The 22,894-nt window shown below is 40.7% G+C and overlaps 1 protein-coding gene across 2 annotated transcripts in view; it reads right to left on the reverse strand.

The window, feature by feature from the left end:
• The window catches only part of alk (ALK receptor tyrosine kinase), a 510,023-nt gene that overhangs the window by 33,746 nt on the left and 453,383 nt on the right, over nt 1-22,894 (reverse strand). For both annotated transcript variants that reach the window (XM_077238337.1, XM_077238336.1), the window contains 7 exons: nt 21,445-21,546; nt 8,080-8,245; nt 6,770-6,917; nt 6,537-6,647; nt 4,652-4,793; nt 2,156-2,326; nt 1,966-2,064 (listed from right to left, as the gene is read on the reverse strand). In XM_077238337.1, coding sequence (XP_077094452.1) covers nt 1,966-2,064; nt 2,156-2,326; nt 4,652-4,793; nt 6,537-6,647; nt 6,770-6,917; nt 8,080-8,245; nt 21,445-21,546 — 939 coding nt within the window. The remainder of the gene's footprint in view (nt 1-1,965; nt 2,065-2,155; nt 2,327-4,651; nt 4,794-6,536; nt 6,648-6,769; nt 6,918-8,079; nt 8,246-21,444; nt 21,547-22,894) is intronic.

Consider the following 22,894-nt stretch of genomic DNA (forward strand, 5'->3'; position numbering starts at 1 on the left):
GTGATGCCGCGATCGACATCGAGTCTTCCTCTGGAGCGCCGAATGAAACACGCGGGGCATCGAAACCCGGTAGAATCACCGCGGCACTCGCGGGTTGCAAGACTGTAGAGGGGGGCGTGGTCCGAGGACGCATCGTCGGATTGTCCCACACCGTAACCCTCAGATCACCCTGTCCACCAGCCGAAGTACAGCCTCTCGTGGAGGATGTAGATCGGGGTGTGGATGAGGGGACTCTCTCCCGAATGAGATCATTGAGTCTAGACCTCAGTGTTGCGATGGCCATGTTCCCACAGAAGGAACATGAGTCATCCACAAGCGCTGCTTTAGCGTGCTCTAAGCCCAAACACGCAAAGCAGCGATTGTGCCCATCAAAGGAAGACAGGAAACGACCGCACCCAGAAGAACACGGGCGAGACATCTTTAAAAAGACGTGCCACGTGCAGCTCTTTTAGAGAAAAAACTCAGCGATGCTGAGGCGACCAGGGAGAAACACACAGACTGGCAGATCACTGCTCAGATCGCAGGCAATGTGAACTCGCTGGGTACCGCCGTCACACCAACACCGGAGAGTTCGCTCGTCACAGAAGATGAAGTCAGGATTGGCTTGTGGAGTGAAGAGAAGCTCTTGGCTCCGAAGCGAAAACATATCTGCATGTTGCCGAGCGTCCTCCTTTTATACCCACGAGGTGGGGCGGAGTTACGCTATGCAAATTCCGCAGACCCATGGCATTTCATCGCCATTGGCTCGTTTTATAATACACGAAGATGATTGGCTTTCTAGGCGAAACCCCCATTCGTCGTCATCCGACGTAACTCGGAGTGACTACGAAAGGGAACTAGGACAAACTCACAGAATAAGTTTTTTGAAATAATCCCCAATATTTAATGAACGCTTTGATTAACAGTGGTGGTCCTACAGGCAAAGTTGCTCCGAATGAGGAGCTCTACCATATGGTATGAATGTCATGGGAATGTGCGAAAAATCGCGTGATACACAATCCTTTACGCACATGGAAAACGCCGATTTTTTATTTCTTACAGGCCAAACTGGACAAGCAAGTTTGTTCCAATTGGCGGCCGTGTTTTTCAAGATACATTAATGGTGCAGTATGTAAGAATGACAAATAGTGGTCGAAATAGGTACTGCAGTCCAAATTCAAAATATCGAAGATCGTTGTTTCTCCCGCCCCCTGCTCCTCTGACTGGACGACACTCACACGGGTTGCCAGTTTGAGCACACACAAAAGGAACGAGCCAATTGGCAAATTGGCAACGTGTAATATCACAGACCAAAACAAAAACAGTCTGGAAACGCACATTTCAAAGTAAAATAACTGGTTGTAGAAGTATGTGACGAAACGAGTATGTGAACTTAGATTATTTCCTCAACATACGCAAACGTATTATGGAATTTGTATGCTTTAGTAGAATGAAAAAGTTCGATAGAGCATCTTTAATGTCCTTGTGTCTTGAGCCAAGGGTCCAATGATATATGAAACTTGAGCCTGCGATTAACGGTTTAGGAGTTATGAGCCATTACGTACTTTTGATCGCTGTAGCACCCTAGTCAGGCCAATTGGGATGAGCCTTGGTGACATTGTAGATATAGAGAGGGTCCTAGCATCCCTCAAAGTTTCAAGTCTCTACGACTTACGGTTTGGTCTGCCCGATCATTTTTAGTGGAGAATGCTGATGCTTGTAAATGCTAACAATTACAGTAGGGTTTCAGCGCTATGTGCTTGAACCCCTAAAAAGTGCACTTAAAAAATGAAGTGTGGAATGTTGGACACTTCATGCACTCAACTGTCTCAGTGTTCCTTAAGTAGTGGAATTGGAGGGTCTATCATCCTCCGATGCTGTGTGACAGAATAACCTTATAAAGCACTATTTGCATAGTACAAAGTATAAGTGCATACTGTATATTTTTTAATTTGGGAAACAACTAAAGACTCTTTATTGTGTTACCTTTAAGTGGTTCCAGGAACAACTCGCCGTCAGGACTTATAAACGATGTTCCATCACCACCATCCATTCTGGGATCATTATCATGCCAGGCGCTGCCCCCTTTAGCCATGGAGGAGAGAAGTCATAACATTTGGCAAAACTCATAAAATGAAGATATAATATGAAAATCAAGGCTGACACTAAGTCTAACCTCTGTATCCTCCACCTCCTCCACCAGCCGTGCAAGATCCTCCACCCCCTCCAAAACCTCCTCGAGTTTTCCAGCCTATGACTTGACAGGGTTCCCCACCCTGACCTCCTAAAATGAGTGGTCTACCACCTTGAGGAACAGGGGCACTGTCATTCCAGCCTCCACCACCCCCTGAAATACACAGAGAAACACATATCATAAAAAAAAAAACAGATAAAGACATTTCACTTTCTCTGTGTGGCTAATTAATTTCACAACAGGTGACTTTTTTGTATCATCCTCTAACAGATCTAAGAATGCAGAGTGGCACAGAGATTTCTCCAGAGAAGCCTCCTATGAACATCCTTGTACTTCTAAAGCAGGTCATTGCTGTTGCTTGGGATGTAAATTCTCAAATAAAAATGTGGCAAATTATTTCAGACGTCAAAGCTGTCCCATTTTGCAAACTCTCTAATGGTTTCTTAGCAGAACATGCTTTGCTGAAGTAGAAAAATAAAATATACAGGATACCATTCAACAAGTTATGTAAAGAAAATATTTTTTAGAGACAACCTCGAACCGAGTTCTCTCAGAGTATATAGAGGAAGGACGGAAGGAAGGTAGGAAGGTAGGTAGGAAGGAAGGAAGGAAGGAAGGAAGGAAGGGAGGGAGGGAGGAAGGAAGGAAGGAAGGAAGGAAGGAAGGAAGGAAGGAAAGAAAGAAAGAAAGAAAGAAGGAAGGGAGGAAGGAAGGAAGGGAGGAAGGGAGGGAGGAAGGAAGGAAGGGAGGAAGGGAGGGAGGAAGGAAGGAAGGGAGGAAGGAAGGGAGGAAGGAAAGAAGGAATGAAGGAATGAAGGAAGGGAGGAAGGAAGGAAAGAAGGAAGGGAGGAAGGAAGGAAAGAAGGAAGGGAGGAAGGAAGGGAGGAAGGAAGGAAGGGAGGTAGGGAGGGAGGGAGGGAGGAAGGAAGGAAGGAAGGAAGGAAGGAAGGAAGGAAGGAAGGAAGGGAGGGAGGAAGGAAGGAAGGAAGGAAGGAAGGGAGGGAGGGAGGAAGGAAGGAAGTAAGGAAGGGAGGAAGGAAGGGAGGAAGGAAGGGAGGAAGGGAGGAAGGAAGGGAGGAAGGAAGGAAGGAAGGAAGGAAGGAAGGGAGGAAGGAAGGAAGGAAGGAAGGAAGGAAGGGAGGGAGGAAGGGAGGAAGGGAGGAAGGGAGGAAGGAAGGAAGGAAAGAAAGAAACAAAGAAAGAAAGAAAGAAAGAAGGAAGGAAGGAAGGAATGGAGGGAGGAAGGAAAGAAGGAAGAAAGGATGGATGGATGGATGGATGGATCATTGCTAGGCGAACATTTATACAAGATAGCACACACCCAAACAAATCTAACATTTGCAGACATAAATATAATGCACAATCCATCCTCATATATCAGTGCTCTTTGTGTACTAGCACTATATGCAGAGGTGGACTGTAGAACAGATGAATAGAATATGCACCATGTTTTATATCTGCAGGGAAGAAAAATATATGTGATGTGGTCTAGCAATAATAAACAAAAATAATCATCCTATCTGAAGTGTTGATGTAGGTAGAAAAAAAGAATACCCAAGAGTAAAGAGACTAGAGGAAGACGGATACAGCAACTGACTCATACCAGTGTTTTGGAGTATAGATGACAAAATTAAACAAATGTAAACTCTATAACTCAAGTGTGGATCAAACACTGTACATGTGAATCAAGCTGGGCTCTTCATGCTCTGCAGTAATGTCATGATGGAAACATATTGAATAGAATTAGGAGTGAAGGTTTTGTGCTGTTCTCTCTGACCCCAGTGGCAGTGAATAGAGCACAGTGGGTGATCTAGCATTTGAAAAGAGCACCACCGATTGAAACCACACTGAGCGCTCCGCAGGAGACAACCAGAGCACCCACAACACATGCAGAAACTTCAACAGAAGCACAGACACGCATGTGCCTTCGACTGCTGAGGCTTGAAAGCGGGGCACACGTGTTATTACTGTAGTGTTGTTATCCCCTTCCAATCAGAAATCTCAAGACCCAGTGTTTTAAAATGAATTTGCAGGATCAGTATCTTTCAGCCACTGCTGAAATTGAGAATGAAATAGGGAATTTGAAGAAACCGCCACAAAAATCATATTCAATCTCAGACTGGATTAAGGACTATTATGAAGCTCAGGCAGAAAAAAAAAATAGTATGTGCATGTCCAGGAAAGAAAGAAAAAAATCTAGGGGCTTCAGCATTATTTATTTTTTTCACAAGCAAACCCGATTTCCAGGTAAAGCATTCCAACTATCCACATGAAGCTAAAAAATTTTAAATAAATCATTGCTCTATGTGCAATATTTTCTGTTTCACTGCCACTGCTTCCACTATTTACCAGAAGGAACATGCCTAACATCGGATTCTAGACTTCATCCTTCAACAACAGCATGCTAAGATTAGTCTAAATCGTTTACTGTAAATACAGACAATCTCTAATGTATTACAAAACTGTTGAGAGGCACACCTGCAGTGCCTGATTTTCCATTGCGGCCCTGGATGCTGGGATTCCTGTCCATCACTTCCTCCGGGGTTTCTGACTGGCTGCTGTAGCCACGGCCTCCACCTCCAGCAGCAATGAGTAGCGGAATATGGACTCCATTCACCATCTGTAACCAATGGAAACATGAAGTGTGACATTAGTTTTTAACTGTATAACACTTCAAATTGTCATTACAAAAATAACTTTGAGGTTTGAGCGGAACCTGGTTTTGAATGCTCTACATGGGAAGAGAATAAATATAACCACCACTGCTAACACCCAATACTCTTTTAACTGTGTGAAACAGTCACTTATAAATAGATCATTTGAATTTTAATGATATTATCTGTACTGAATTAACTATATTTATATTTCTCACAACTCTGTCCGCCATATTGATCTTCTTGCCCAATGATTTTAGGTCATTCATCACAGAGTAATTAGAACAGAACTTTACCATAAAGATATGCGGTAGCAACATCTTTACAGTTGGAACTTAAATTTACAGTAAAAAAAAAAACAAAACAAAAAAAACTAACTGTTATAATGTTAATATAGCAACATACTGAACCTAAATCTGTAGTGTACTTTTATAATACACCGACAACCACAAAAAAGGTGGTATGACATTAAAATAACGCAATAAACATTAAACAACATACATGAAGTACCCATTAGATTTATTATATTTTTTTTATTTTATAATAAATATTTATACAAGTTTAATATTTTATCAGTGTCCTTGTTACACGTTACATGTAGTTACAATACTAATAACCATAAATTATTCATAATTACATGCAACTAACCCTAAACCAAACTCTATAGTAAGTACATGTAGTTAAAGGGATAGTTCACCCAAAAATGAAAACTGTCAGTATTTACTCACCCTCATGTTGTTCAACCCCGTGAGACCTTCGTTCATCTTTGGAACACAAATTAAGATATTTTTGATTAAATCTGAGAGCTGGATCACTCCTCCATACTAGTCCATAGGCTTCTAGGGGATTGAAACTTGCCGGCCTCGAAAAGTTAGTAAAGACATCGTTAAAATATTGTAAGTGACTACAGTGGCTCAATCTTAAGTTTATCAAACGACGAGAATACTTTTTGTGCGCAAAAACAAACATAAATAACAACTTTATTTCAACTATTAATTTCCTTTTCTTTGGGCCCTTAGTCAGTTAAACTAGTGTAATTGCGTAGAGCTACGTCACACGTAGGCTCACTATTGGCCGACGCTGGTCATGTGTGTGATGCGTGTGACGTACAACAACATAAGCTTATGCTATTACACTAGTGAACTGACTAGAGGCCCAGAGAGAAGGAAATGAATAGTTGAAATAAAGTTGTTATTTTTGTTTTTTTTTGCGCACAAAAAGTATTCTCGTCGTTTGATAAACTTGAGATTGAGCCACTGTAGTCACTTGGACTATTTTAACGATGTCTTTAATAACTTTTCGAGGCTGGCAAGTTCAATCCCTCAAGAAGCCTATGGACTAGTATGGAGGAGTGATCCAGCTCTCAGATTTCATCAAAAATATCTTAATTTGTGTTCCGAAGATGAACGAAGGTCTTACGGGGTTGGAACAACATGAGGGTGAGTAAATACTGACAGAATTTTCATTTTTGGGTGAACTATCCCTTTAATTAAAATTATTCAGTACTTAAATAAATAATTACACTGTAACAAGGACATCCTAAAAATAAAGTGTAACCACAGTCCTTTATTGTTAAAATTACATTAATTGATTACAGTGTTGGTTTACTGTATATGTTCCAGTGTGTTTTAGAAAGGAGCAATAGATATACACATACTGTATTTTGTTGTACAAATAATCCTATTTAAAATGTTTTTATAAAGGGTCACCTTGAAGACGTAGGTGGCCCCCCCTCCTCCGCCGCCCCCTCCTTTGAGCTGGGTCTTGTTGATAGAGGGCCCTTGCTGTTCTCTGCAGATCCGGTCCATAGTCGGCACCATCTAACAAAACAAAACAAAACAAAACAATCCAAAAAGAGAACATTTTATGCTTTACAAGATGCTCATCATACTGTTTTCTTTCTGAATAGCACAAAGACATATTGATATAAATGATTACTCACATTAGGGCAAGCATCCTCTCCTTCCTGTCCCACTAGAATATACACCAGCTCATCCTTCTGTAGAAGGAAGTCTCCGGTCATGGACACCCCATGTGACTTGTGAACAGCCAGGACGCTGCGTCCACCAGCTGCTCCGTACGCCATGATCCTAAACACAAGACAAATAAGTAAGCAGTCATTTAACAGACTTTTTCATCCAAAGTGACTTATAGAGCACGAATTACAGGGACAATTCTCCTGGAGTGACCGGGGGTTAAGTGCTTTGCTCAAGGCAAGGGCACAATGGCGGTGGCTCTTGACTCACTTCTCACAGGGATCAAACCGGCAACCTTCTAATTATAAGCTCTAACTTTTAGTAACTACAGCAGCGATGCCACGGAAGCTCTGTGCCTAATATAGTGAGTGAGCTGACTTATAAGCACTGGAACACTCTACATAAGCAGAATCTCATGTAGTGCAATTCCAATAGATTTTGATGTTAGCATGTTCCTAACTAACAACCTCTTACACTTTAACTCATTAAAATGACATAACACATCAATATTGGGTGAAATAGTTTTAATTACTTTTTTTAAATTACACCCATTTTAATTACTGTAGTTTCCAGAAAATAAGTTGCAACAGTGTTTATAGTTTGGATATAAATATATTCTGGATATATATTCTGGAAAATATGGTAGATCAAACTATTTGTATTGGTATTTTTAAATATTTAATGAAATACAGTATTTGTAGTCAGTGTTTCTCACAGCTCTGTCATGTTTGTATGAGCTGAATTGTTTTTCCCACAGAGGCCACTAACACTGTTGTCCAAATGAGTATTTGGCCAAATGAGATAGCTTACTTTATCAGACAGCAAAATGTCACCTTTTGAAACGACCTTTGCGTCAGGAGCATATGTGAGGCTTTAAAATGTTGTCTAGGTAGGCAGTTTACTTTAAAATAAAATAAAAATCTTTTCTTCACAGACTTTGCTAAGTGAATGTCATTATCAGTCTAGGTACTACCTCGGCAATGCAGCTGATGACTTAGGAAATGTGTTTTCTCATTCCTCCTGGTCCTCGGACAGCAATTACCTGAATGACCTGATGGGCTTGATAACAGGCAGCAATTGTGCTGAAGAAGAATGTCTTCCCATTTCATGGTCGAAAAAGTATCTGCTAAACGATATTTTTTATATATATATTTTGTGTGGCTTGTGTGTGTGTGTGTGTGTGTGTGTGTGTGTGTGTGTGTGTGTGTGTGTGTGTGTGTGTGTGTGTGTGTGTGTGTGTGTGTGTGTGTGTGTGTGTGTGTGTGTGTGCGCGCACCTGTATTTCCTAGTCTCTGGGACCCGCCACATCTGGATGCCCTTGAACGGTCCCTTAGTGCCCACACTGACATTGACATTGGTGTTGCGGTAAGAGTTACTGCACTGAGTCGGCGTTGGACCGTCTTGTCCTGTCGCTCCACAGGTGTGGAATATCCACTTGACAGCTGTAAAAACATGCACACAGATATAGCAAATGCACCTTTAGATTCATAAAATAAGAATATTATTTTTCAGAGAAATAATCTACACTATTGTATTGGTGTAAAACTTGGACCAAAAAAGTAGAAGGTGAAAACAGAAAGATATTCTATGTGATGTGCTTGGCTGGTTGGGCAGTCAAAAAGCCACACATAAATTTTTGATTTTTTTTTTTTGTTCTTAGCTGGAAACCTGTGGAATGTCTTTCATAGACCTGAACATATTGCTACATAAAAGAGTTCAATCATTGCTAAATGTCAAATGCAGTTACTCATAAGAGGAATGAGGTTCTGACTGAGTTCACTTCACTAATACTGTCAGCATTCCGATTAGAAATACGCACTTCTAGCTAAAAAAAAAAAAAAAACCTCAACGGATTCTAAAGGTTAAGGTGCATTATAGATATTTCGCAACACATTTCGTGTTTCTGACATTTTTTATCAGCTCTATGTCAGGAGTTACAGCAGAGACTGAAGGCTGATTCACATCATCTTCATGTGCTATTTATTGTCTTTATTTAAGGAACAGTTTTATTTCAATATTTTGTTTCAGTATTATTTTCATGTTTATTTATTATTATTATTATTATAATTGGTGTCCTACAACAACGGGCATATGGTTCATAGCCTTGTGAAAAAGTACACTGTCTTATACTTTAAAAAAATATAAATACACACAAACATAATGTTGTTTTTCATAAACAACTGCATGCTAATTGCAATTAAATATAAAAAAAGTCAAAAGTTTAAATTTTAAAAGTTTAAGCCAAAGTTTAAATTTCTATTAAATGCAAGTAGCTGAGAGTGCTTTTCTGACCCACTTATGTATGATTTAAGAACATTTTTATTTGTAGTTTCATAATTACTTCTATTGTCTTTGAAATATGCTGAATGTACTGACAAGCATATATGATAAATTAAAATGTAATTTCTATAGAAACTTATATAGCATGAGTTTAAATATATTTGTAAATATACATTTGAATTACAAAATAATTTGTAAATTAAAAGTTTTAAAATTAGCCATTAATCAAATAAACTACAGTTCAAATGATAAACAAGTACTTGCATGTGCTTTGATATGTTAATCAGCACATCAAAATAAGTGTAATTATTTGAACCATGACAAAAGATGCAAGTACAACTAGAGTTTAGTTTAGGATTAGTTGCATATATAATTACGCATACTTAATAGTTATTTATTACTACAATAACTACATGTAACATGTGAAACAAGGACACTAATATAAAGTCTTACCAAATTTTTAAGATATGAAGTACACAATTAAGTGCACTTCCTTTTCATTAGGGTAGGTTGGGGTCTATTTGCAAAGCTGGAACCAATCAAATGGCCTGAAACCTATAAGGAAAGCCAATCCAGTTTTGACATGAATGACCAGAGCAGAGTGGTATCAAGGTGAGAAACAAAGTCTGCGAAGTACTTGCCAACAATTGGTCATTGCATTAAAAAATAGGTAACATTCTGGATATATTACACTGACATTAAACATTTTGGGCCAGTAAACTTCCAAAACAGGAGTGTGCTTTTCCGTGTGCACCTCTTTCTGTGCAACGATGTTGTTTGACCCAAGTCTGCAAATAAAACATCTGAATATATCCGAATAAAAGTTCATCCTATCAAGATTAATTAATTAGATCTGACACGAAAGAAAGCTTTGAGTTTATAGAGGTTATGTGCCGGAAAAATATCACCAATTGGTCTTATACAACTTCCTTTTATTATAGAGATCTTGAAGGTTTGATTGGTGGGAATGGCTGAGTCATCGGAAGCTGAGCGGCGGTACTCAGCGCATCATGAGGTTAGCGGCCCGTCTCTTATTCTCATCAGGGGAAGCAATCACGCAGACAGAGTCAGAGGAAGTAATCAAGGAGACAAAGGCCGAGGGAGCTGATCTGACAGAAGAACACACTCCCTCTCTCCACAGCGCTGAAGATTTGAGTCAGCGTAAGGCAAACTTCCCCATTCGACTGGGCTTTACTTGCCAAAATGAGATGCCATGGTGGCAAAGGGAGAAATCGATAGTGGACGATGGAGTGGGAGAGGGCAGGAACAGAAAATAGAAGGAAAAATTGGAGATAACAAAAGGGAGAGAATGACAGAAAATTCCAATAGTTGCACAATTTATCAAAAACATCAAAACAGTTTTAAAAGCTATATCAATTATCCATGGCTGAATCAAGGGAAGATTGATGTACAACTTGATTTTCCTTCCAGTTTAAAGAAAACAACAGCTGGGAATAGAACTCAAGAAAGCTGTACTAGAGTGTGTTTCTGGTAGAAAGTGTTTGTGTTTAATTATTAACTGTCTTGAGCAATTGTGGTTTCAAACCAGTTTAAAGCTAGAGGTAGGTGGTGTGATCAAAATACGATACACTTGGTACACATATGAAATATGATATTATGATACATTATTTTTGCTGGAAATGTAAACTGAAACATATCGAACAACACCCCGCAGGTGAAAAGGACATACAGGCCAAAAGTTTGTACACATTACTATTTTTAATAAATTTTTATATATATATATATATCATGCTGCATTTATTTGATAAAAATACAGAAAAAAACAGTAATATTGTGAGATATCACTACAATTTAAAATTGTGGTTTTCTAAATGAATATACTTTTAAATATAATTTATTTCTGTGATGCAAAGCTTAATTTTCATCAGCCATTACTCCAGTCTTCAGTGTCACATGATCCTTCAGAAATCATTCTAAAATGAAGATTCATTATCAATGTTTTATTATCAATGTTATGATACTTTTTTTCAGGTTTCTTTGATGAAAACAAAGTAAATAAGAATTTTCAACAAATTGTGCTACAAAAGATTTCTGCTTTGAATATTTTTTTTAATTTATTTTTTACTTTTTATTCATCATTGAATCCTGAAAAAAAGTATCACAGGTTCCAAAGAAAAAAAGCAGAGGTTAGACTTTATTTCGATAGTCCACTTTAGACATTCTACTAACTATAAGTAACTTTCAACTACATGTCAATTAACTCATCATTACACTATTAGTAGAGTGTTGTAGACTGTAGAAGACTGTTAGGTTATCGTTAGGTGTTAGGGTTCATGTTAGGAGAATAAGTTGACTTGTTGTTGCCAAGTAATTTATAGTCAGTAGAATGTCTGTTGGGGGACCAACAAAATAAAGAGTTAGTAGATATTAAGCAGACCGTCTACAAATACTCTAATGATAGTTAGTTGACATGTAGCTGCAAAGTTACTTATAGTTAGTAGAATGTCTAAAGAGGATTATCGAAATAAAGTGTTACCAAAGCAGCTGTTCCCTTTCAGTCGCTCGCATTCGACGTAGTCGACTGATTGGGATCATGCCAGGGAGCCTTTCATCTTTGAGTACTGTTAAAACGACTGTTGTGCGTAAAATGCATCAAACACTGTTATACGCGGCACGGGTATAAATACGGAAGTGGATGCACACACTAGTTGTCTTTTGCTTCGGAGCCGATCGTTCTGATACAACGAGCAGGTGTGACTGTGTTCTTCTTGAAAGACTCTCCCAGTGCTGGTGGTTCTACAGTGCAGTGCAGCGGTGATCGCGAGCTTTGAAGCGCTCAACTGCTGTTTTTACAGCAAGCAGATTTCTGTGTTTGTGTGTGTTGACGGCCAGTTGAGGGCGGAAAAGTGAGTGCTTTCTCTTTTTCAGTTTGCTGATTTAGGGCCAACGGGCAAACGGCTCCTAGAACGAGTGTCCATCAACACCGGCTGAGGGGCCACATACAAAGGGCATACAGTAACGGAGGACTGGGTGGCACTCCAAGTGCATTGGCATCCATTGCCACGAGTTGTTTGCAGTTTCCTCGCTTTTAGACACCGCTGCTCAGCGAGCATGTACTGCTCTGAAAAGACAACATTGCGACCGTTGAGCTACGCTCCCCTCGCATGTCACAACTCGCCCGCCACCTCCTCCTCCTCAGAAGCTTCTAAGGTCACTTCCTTCCACTTATTACTCCTGGGCTGCTCAATCGTGCCGCTGACGAGCCTCACGACAGCCTCTGGCCCAGAGAGAGTGGAGACTCCGTCCCCCAGGCGGTCCAGCTGTTTGGACCACTTCGGGGCCACACAGTTACATCTGTTGCCCCTCCGGACTCGTCCCTCCGCCAGTTGTTTTTTCTTCTGTCTGAGTGGACACCCCTCGACACATAAATACTCTGGCCACAGCTGGCCCCGGGGCCCTCACAGAAATGCATTCCCCTGTGAGCCTTCTTGCACACAACTGTGCTAAAGTCAGAGAACAGATGGAGCAGGTCTTGCTAGTTCCCCCTTATTGGCCCAACCATACCTCTCCTCTCGACAGCCTTCCTGACTCCTTCCACTGAGTACATTCTCAGGGATGGGGCATGATGGCACCAGCATTTAGACCTGGGAGAATTCCAGGTCTGGTTCTAAAAAGAACAGGATGCAGAGGTTCTGGTTGCTACCGCAATCATTTTTATGCCGTAGGGACCATCACTTCTGTGAGAGCACCCTCTCAAAGTGAGTCACGCTCCCTATTAGAAGTGGAACCTATTCATTGAAATAAGTCTTCCTTCCGTGAGGAGATCCCGAAGGTTTCGATCACTTCAGTTCTTTATTTTATGCTAATGGGTTGGAGTGAGGGCTGTCTCCTCCACCTCAATATGTCGTTGCCTCTTTTTTGATGCACATCATGATGCAGTGAATACAAGTCCGTGGGAAGCACGACTTGATTGTCAGGTTCCTGAGGGGAATTATCTCTGGTGCTACCGCACTGCAGAGACCTCCATTGAGCCCTGCAGGCAGTGAGTTAAAAATCCTGTTTTTAGAGAAACAGTTCTCCTGCTTGCTTGGTCTCTATCTAGAGGGTAGGGACTTTCGGCATTTTCGGTCAATGAAGCGTGTCTGGAATTCGGGCCGGCTAACTCTCAGCATATTGAGACCCTGGCCTGGATATGTGCCCAAGGTTCCTACCTCTTCTACAGGAGCAGGTGGTGAGCCTGCAAGCACTGCCCCGGAGGAGACAGACCCAGCCCTGGCTTTTCCCTGTCTGTCCGCTCCATTGCGGTTATACGTGCTCAGAATGCAAAACCTGGACCTTAGACCAGCTCTTGTCTGTTACGGAGACCTGCAGAAGGGAAGGCTGTTTCCAAGCAGGGGTTGGCCCACTACATGTGGTTGTCTTCATTTTGGTGATTTTCCAAGGTGAGCTCCTTCCAAGTGAGTGTATTGCTCCCTCCTAGGCGTTGACACAGAGTGCCCCGCTAAACAGATGACAAATAGAGTTGGGGGCTGGGTGACACATAGCACGTTCGCTCAAAAAAAGCGAACGCGGAACGCTGCTTCCCGTGGGATCCCTTCACATGAAGCCAGTTTCACTGAAAGCCCGGTTCGAAGTGTCGGCTTGCCCTCCTTTGACCTGGATACTTGCGCAATTCTTGCTCCAGTGAGTTCCCCTTATTAGCCAAACCCTGTCGAGTTCCTCCATACCCTTCGGCAACGGACGTGGTGGAAGGTCTGAAGCCAGGCCTATCATTCATATGCACTGGTGAAACCTGTGTTAGGCTGGGTCCATATGTTGTGATCACCGTGTCACTGTCCGGTTGAGTCTCCCCCTGTCATAGGCTGGAGCCACCCCAGTAACATTCCATATGTTGTACTGGCCGGTCATCCGCCCAGTCCATATGTGTATTCTCCACGTCACCTGGCTTCCACAGCGTATTCCTTTCCAACGAAAGAGAACGCTTTCCCAGTGGTTTTGTGGAACAGCAGTGACTTCCCTGGCCTAAGCCCTGTCCCATCTCCAAATGCGGGGGGATTTTGTCTAGGCACTGGAAGGTGGAAGCACTAGATGGTGTTTTAATTGGAATCCCAATTAGTCGACACGTTGACTTTGTCGAGCATGAGCGACTGAAAGGGAACATCTCGGTTACGTATGTAACCATTTTTCCCTGAAGAAGGGAATGGAAACGTAGTCCAGTCGCCACTATTGCTGGACCACCGCTGACTCAGAGTTACGCTCGGCTCCTCAGCGAAAAACAACTAGTGCGAACATCAACTTCCGTAATTATAACTGTGTCGCAGGGGCGGAGTGTGTGATGCATTTCACGCACACCAATGTGCATTGGATCGTTTTAACAGTACTCGAAGATGATAGGCTCCCTGGCGTGATCCAAATCAGTCGACACGTCGACTACGTCTTTGTTCCCTCCTTCAGGAAACAAGGGTCACATGATTTCCATTACACGAGAGTAGATGTTAAAACTTCATGCTGATTTGTACTCGGCTTTCGCCAAGATAATCACCAACTAAGACGTAGCTTTACAGTAACCTATGCTTCTCCATCCATTTACGCTTCTTTCCATCTAGTGACGTGAATCTTCTGTCTGGTGTTAATACAGTGTATTGCGCGTCAGCACACACAACGGCTGCAACCACAGTGCGGTCCCCCATAACAACCCTCTGGATTGAGCGGAGTAGGGAACATCTCTAGGGTCTTCAAGTGGGCACCTTCCGTCCTCAGTGTTTCGTCGACTAGCCCACGACACCTCAAGAGGGCTCGACAGTGACTCTGGCGTCCCAGAGTCACCCCCCTCCGTCCCCCACTCAACTCAGCCCAGCTTACTGACCTCTACTTCCCTCTTGCTGCTGAGACCTAACCACAATCTCACAATCTCTCCGCAACCCAACCATACGCGCCAACCCGTTTGACTAAGGCTGTCGAGCCCCACTGGTGCATTAATATGCAGTTTCAGTGGCAACGGTTCCGTATGGCATACCACCTACCACAAAACACAATATCTGCCCAACCACCCGTCATTCACGCAATATACACAGGAACGTAATGACTGTAAATACTATACAACCTATACAAATAAACCAACAGTTGCTGCTGAGACCTAACCACAATCTCACCGCAACCCAACCATACGCGCCAACCCGTTTGACTAAGGCTGTCGAGCCCCACTGGTGCGTTAATATGCAGTTTCAGTGGCAACAGTTCCGTATGGCATACCACCTACCACTAAACACAATATCTGCCCAACCACCCGTCATTCACGCAATATATACAGGAACGTAATGACTGTAAATACTATACAACCTATACAAATAAACCAACAGTTGCTGCTGAGACCTAACCACAATCTCACAATCTCTCCGCAACCCAACCATACGGGCCAACCCGTTTGACTAAGGCTGTCGAGCCCCACTGGTGCGTTAATATGCAGTTTCAGTGGCAACGGTTCCGTATGGCATACCACCTACCGCAAAACACAATATCTGCCCAACCACCCGTCATTCACGCAATATACACAGGAACGTAATGACTGTAAATACTATACAACCTATACAAATAAACCAACAGACCTTTCAAGTTTTCAAGAATTCTACGAAACCGTAGCATGGCGGCCTGTACACAGCCAGCTAGAATCTTTCCGTCTCAACCACAGCCAGTTGCTGCTCCTTTCTGCTGCTTCAGATAAGTTCTTTACTGTACGACGCAACTCTTGGCCACTGAATCCGACGTCTCTGAGGAACCGGGTTGTAGAGTGTGCCACAAAACCACGACAACCCACTTCCACTGGATAAACCTGGACTCTCCATCCTCGCTGTTCTGCTTCAGTGGCCAGATGAGCATACCGCAGTTTCTTCCTCTCATATGCCTCATCTACCGCATCCTCCCATGGCACTGTTAACTCTATCAGTTGAACAATGCGTGCTGATCCAGACCACAAAACAATATCTGGCCGTAGGTTAGTGGTGGCAATCTCAGGTGGAAAAATAAGCCGTTGATCAAGATCAACCAGCATCTTCCAGTCCCTAGCAGCTTCCAGTTGTCCTGGGCGAGAATTGGTGTTAGCACCTTTTCTTGGTGGTTGCTCGCCTGGGCGGAGGAATATTGTCTTCTGCGTGTAATGTTTTGCTAGAACAGGCGGCAATTTATTGGTCATACTACGCTTGCCTTCCAATGCTAAAGCCAAACATCGCAATACTTGGTCATGGCGCCAAGTAAACCGACCCTGGCTAAGAGCCACCTTACATCCTGTCAAAATGTGCCTTAATGTGGCAGGTGATGAACACAAAGGACAAGGTGGATCCTCTCCTACCCAGAGGTTTAGGTTCAGCGGTGATGGGAGAACATCATATGTTGACCTAATAAGGAAACTGATCCTACTCTCTTCCATTGACCAAAGGTCTTGCCAGCCCATTTCGCGTTGTTCCACACTCTCCCATCTCATCCACTCTCCCTGCTTGGCCTGGGAAATGGCCTTTATACATCTCATCCTCTCCTCCTGCTTTCGCACCTCGTTGACTACCAGCTTCCTCCTTTGGGCTGGGCCTGCCTTGTGCCATTTAGGAGGAGCTAAACTGAGCCCAAAACCCCCTCTTCCATGCTGTACCTGTCCCACGATATCCCCAATTTGAAGGTCAGCCTTTGCCTCTACTACAGATTTCTTTGCTGACCACTTTCTACCAGTTTTTACCATAGGGGCTGTCTCCCTTACACATTTGTCACGTGACTCTGCTAAAGTCATTTCCAGTCTGACCTTGGCACACTTAAACTCCTCGGTTAAAGCAGAGACTGGCAGCTGCAATACTCCTTTACTATAAAGTCCCACTCTGCTGAGGCAGCGTGGAACTCCCAACCATTTCCTGATGTATGAACTTATTAACGCTTCCAGCTTATCCACTGTTGTCAAAGAAACCTCATACACAGTCAGTGGCCACAGCAACCTTGGCAGTAGACCAAACTGAAAGCACCAGAGTTTCAGTTTGCCTGGTAGAGCACAGCTGTTTATGCTCTTCAACCCTTCCACTGCTTGTCGTCTAACTTCTCCCACTCGAACTGTGTCCTTTAGATCCCCATCGTACCATCTCCCTAGACTCTTCACTGGCTTCTGAGAAACTGTTGGTATTGCCTCACCATTAATGAAGAATGTTTTATCTACTACCTTGCCTTTAATTATGGAGATGCTCCTTGATTTAGAGGGCTTAAATTGCATTCGTGCCCATTCAATATTATCTGTTAACTTCCCCAATAACCGATTAGTGCAGGCTACCGTTGTAGTCATGGTTGTCATGTCATCCATGTATGCTCTGATTGGTGGTAGTCGCATCCCAGAAGCCAAGCGCTCTCCTCCTACTACCCATTTTGATGCCCTAATGATTACTTCCATTGCCATGGTAAAAGCCAGTGGAGAAATGGTGCATCCTGCCATTATTCCAACCTCTAAGCATTGCCATGTAGATGTAACCGAGACATTTCCCACATTGTATCAAATCACCATATTAGAATGATTTCTGAAGGATCATGTGACACTGAAGACTGGAGTAATGGCTGATGAAAATTCAGCTTTGCATCACAGAAATAAATTACATTTAAAAGTATAATTAAATAGAAAACCTGTATTAATAATATTTCACAATATTAAATATATTATCATTAATAGAGATCTATCCTAAATAACAGAAGGACTCATTTACTCTCCCATCACCATGTGAATTGTTTGCATTGCTATCAATTCAAGAAGAGTGTAAAGACTAAAACCAAACAGTTTCATAACACTGAGCACTGAATGTGCCTCCTTTTGCCATTTCAGACACTGCAGAGAACAGTTAGACTATGTATTTTGACCGTTCACAGCTGAACTACACTGGAGAACGCCTTGCGAGAGTGAGGCTCTGCTAATGAGTCCTGATGAATAGCAGATTAGCTGCTCATTCAGATTTATTAAGGCTGAAATGGTGTGAGAGTCATTTCACAAACACTCAAGCACACAATACTGATAAATGACTATGCTCCAATGAGAGGAACACCTGTACATGCAGTGGGCAAACAGATCAGTCTTCCCAGGGATGATGGCATTTGGTCATGTAGAAGACGTCTTTTACAGACTGATCTGTGCACATTCAATAGATAATCATGGTAATGTGAAGCAATGTTTTACCACAGCCCTCATGCGCAATCGTGATCATATGAAAGCATGAATGCAGGGACATTTCAACTCTGGATAGTATCTTTACAGATTATGTTTTAGGAGGTTTTCACAGTTGATTTGATTACAGAATGGCACCTGTATTTGTCTGCAACAAATGCACTGGAGAGATTCAAGGAACACACATAGCTTTTCAAGGAAATTTAATGGAGACGAGCATAAATTCATTATACTATATTGCATGTGATCAGGAGCATGCAAATTATATATCATCACGGGGTTATAATTACAGTCTTGTATACCAATACTATTTTACATTAAATGTTAATCAACTTTCATGCCACATGGTTTCCCATATATATATGTACCTCATCAACACAAATTAATAATGATTAATTACTTAAGAATAATTAAATATGTCTTGACTTTGAAATAAATGTTACATATATATTTCCAAATTAGCAACTGTGAGTATTAGTAACTCCTTGATTCCTGACTCCTTGACATAACATACCATTTATTGTGATACATTTAATGTGTAAAACCATGAAATTATTTTGTATGTCTTAAATGTCAGTCCACCCTGTTACATTGTTGCTACTTGACCTATCAAATCTTACGCATATGCTCTATATCACATGGCTTGCTTGAAGTGACATAATTTCCTTGGAGGGAAATCAACTCAAAGAACAAAGTATCAGTTATACATTTGTCTTTCTTTTACTTATTTTTAGAAGACTTATCTACTAGCGTAAAACCTAACATCTCTGCCTTATTATTTCAGTATGAATATTTTCTTTAAAAGATTTTATATATATCTATTAAAATTCTACAGAATCTTAATATTCTGCTAGCATGTTGTTCTTTCCTAGCTTATAATGGGCTTTATTAGATTACAATTTGTAAGGTCTACCCTGTTACACATTGAATTGTAAAGGTCATGTAACAGTGGTGTATACATTTCCTAGACCAAGTATTTTGTTATATATTGACCAGTATGTTTTTTTCTGACATATTTTTATTTATTTATTCAGAAAAATTTAATTTTTAACAAACTTGTTCAGTTCAAAATCCATCAAAATGTAGGAATGACCTCATTAGCACTTCCATGATTTAGATTATGACATTACTCTTGCCACAATTTTTAAGCACACTCAGCATGGTTCCCTGATTTACACCAGAGTTTTGAAATACACATTTACACCAATTAAATGAACCAAACTCTGATTTCACATGCACTCAGATTTGCACCAAAAGCTATAGTGTAAAAGCACCCTTGGATGTTGCGACTGGGCTTTCAACACTGTTTGATCAGAAGAGAAATTGTGCAGAAATAGTCCAGTAGATGGCACACTTTATTTTCTCTGCAGTGCACTTCCATTTCAGAGAAAGAGTGTGTGAGAGAGAGAGAGAGAGAGAGAGAGAGAGAGAGAGAGAGAGAGAGAGAGAGAGAGAGAGAGAGAGAGAGAGAGACGGAATCTGAGCCTCTGTTCATAAGCATTCATCTTCTATATCCATTAGAAATCCTACATATTTGGTGTACTCAAGCATTTCAACAATTTCAGTCTGCTCATAAGGAATTACATGGTCAGGACTTTGAATTAGATGCTGTAATGTTTGCAGTGAATAACTCATAACTTGCTGTGAAAACAAAGAGTCTTTATAATACACAACGCTACTTTTGTTGGGAGCCGGGAGTGTTGTTTATCAATATTTGGGAAGCTATTTTGTGTGTATAAAAGTGTTCCAATTAACATTATCCCAATAATTATTATTGGGTTGTTATAGTTTTGACAATTCATCTATAGTCAAAAATAGTTTTAATGGAAATCAATCAATAAATAAACTAAATCACTAGTTTTGTTTCCCATCATTTGCTTTTTTTATGTTTGAGTCATTGTGGGTTCCCTTATGCATTTATGCACATATGCACTCTTCAAGACTTTGATGATTGTAGACACGCTGACATAGAGAATAAAATGTATATATGTTTTTCAAATTGATTGAAAGATCTTGAATGTACTGCACATTTTGTTACTTATTGTGCCCAAGAACATGATCTATTCAATGCCGGGTTCAGACTACATAATATTGTTGTCTGTTACGATAGTCACTGTGTCAGATTATGCAATTTTGACTCCTCCTTAATTCTTGTGCCTTAGACAAGAAATAAGTCAGACTACACATTGCTTACAGACCAATCATTGTTTGTCGTCTTTAACGATGTGTGTAATATCATCAAGAAGGCGGAATTAGTGACTGACTTCCGGACACAAGAGCATTAAAAAATATTGTTTGTACTAACTTAATGCTAATTCCAGAACTCGCCAGGTTGCTGTAGCGCCTCTACTATCATTTGCCAACAGTTATCTTTTTTTCTTTCAGTTGTGGTAGTCCTTCGATGAAACATTATAAGGGCAGGAATATTGTTGCTTACTTTTAGCTCCACAAACCTTTCCTCTATTGCATAATTAAACCTAGCAGAACCAATACCATCGTCTCTCTTCGTTTCACCATGTTTGAAAGCTGTATGTATTGGTTAATGTCACAGATGGAACACGTCGTGATTTAAACATGCTAGTCTTTCTGTTGGAACGTCATGAAGCTTAGTCGGTTGTCATCCGCTATGACACACTATACAGGATAAAACGATCAATTAATGCGTCCAGATGCCCATTGTTGTTTACAAATCACCACAACACCATATGTCAAATGGATCGTGCCAAAATCTGATATTGATATTGCTGATATTGCTGGCTGATATTGTGTAGTCTGAACCCGACATAAGTCATACTGACAAAGAATATGCTTCTAACCACAGGTCAATAGGTTTGCAATGCTGTTTGCGGATGCTCGTTGGAATGGTTTCAGGAAAACCCAGATTTGTTTAACTATGTTGATGAAAAAGAAACTTGTGCCTGTATTTGGCTCACAATACTTTTGGGGAACGCACCCCTGGATGGCTGTTTTATATGTCAACCAGACGGGTGTTTCTAATTAGGTTAGGTAGCTGTAAGAGACTAGATAAAACAGACGATTAGAACAATGACTGAAAATATGTTTGTTTTAGCGCTCATGTACTGTATAGTTTCAATTCAATAACAAGAATAAACTTGGATTGCACCAAACTTCACACTTTTAAATCACTCTGGGGCAAATTTCAGTCTGAACAAGCTAGATAAAAGTTAGAAACCATAAAAGCACATAAAAGTTGCTAAAACTCACATTCTGTAGACGGTGGTGTAGTGGTCTTGATGTTCTCATTGCTTTGTGTGAACAGTGCTTGCGTGGGGCTTATGGGAGCCACCGGAGGAAATTCTCCATTGGCTGAAGATAAGAGAAAAGACACAATACATTGTTGCAGTCCAACAATACTACTGCAGACAGAGAAAATATTGCAGGCATTGAAAAAGCACAAGCCTATAGAAAACAGATCTATTTTGCCTTAAAAACGTTCTTTTAGATAATATATTCCATGACAATACACATTCTATAAACTAGTAAGGATATTAGCATATTTGTCTTGAGAATTGCTTGAATATACGAGAAACATGCGCTGGAAAAATGGCTCAACTGTTTGAATAATTTTCACATTTCGAGAAATGTTAATGATATGGTAATAAGGATGCTTGCTGATGATGTAGAAGTCTCTAAAGGGTGAGCACTAGACCTTAAAATCTTGATATGAATTACTCAACAGGAAAAAGTCCATGTCACCAGGCCACTACTTAGAAATGCACATGTAAACAATAGATAATAAAAAGTATATGCAAATGAACCATAACCTTTCTAGTGTTAATTGCTAATATAGGCAATATTTTCAAGCCACCAATAATTTATGGCTATCTAGCATTTTTTACAGAAAGCTTAATAAAACCTGTTTCTGGGCGCATGTAACATTTAGCCAGATGCATTTGCATTTCATGAGGATTTTTCTGCTTCCTGTCTCTCTTTGACTGGATTTGACATTTCCATCTCCTCTCCTCATGCGTTTTCATGGGGTAATATTTAATGGACAGGCCCGCTTGATGCTGAAACATGCAGGATAGTGAGCAGTCAGGGTAAAACATGTATTATCTATATAATTTTAAACCAATTGCATTGTTCAGTTCTTGATTCTTTTGGCTGATGTGTTGACTGCACAGCTATGAAGTGGTTCCAGGATTGCTGACCACTTAATTGCAAACTCGGCCGGGTTTTATGAAAGATATTTTATTTGTGGCATAGGGGGCTATAGCTTTAGTGATGGAAACTTGAAATAAACATATGTACATGTGTCAACCGTGGTTAATTAACTCCACTAATTTAATTATTGGTAACCCTTTTTTTACAGTGTCCTTGTTACACGTGGTACATGTACAACAGTGAAATATACATAATTACATGCGACTAAGTAAGATGTTGTTTATTAATATTACTCATTACATCAGCGTAATTATACATTTAATTACTAAGGACACAAAATTGAAAATTAATGAAGGTTTACATCACGGGTTAGGGTAATTTTCAATGAATTCTTCAAAACCTCAGTGGAGAAAAAAATAACTGGCAGAAACAAATATTCAAGCGTTGGTCTTCAAAGAACTCCTAGGTTGTATTAGATTGATTATGAAGCATGTATTTATTATTACTTAATAAGTACTATACTTGTACTTATCATTGGACGTAAAACACA

Source organism: Siphateles boraxobius, unplaced genomic scaffold, assembly GCF_051911475.1.
Source record: "Siphateles boraxobius isolate OS27281-9 unplaced genomic scaffold, OSU_SipBor_1 22, whole genome shotgun sequence".
NCBI lineage: Eukaryota > Metazoa > Chordata > Actinopteri > Cypriniformes > Leuciscidae > Siphateles > Siphateles boraxobius.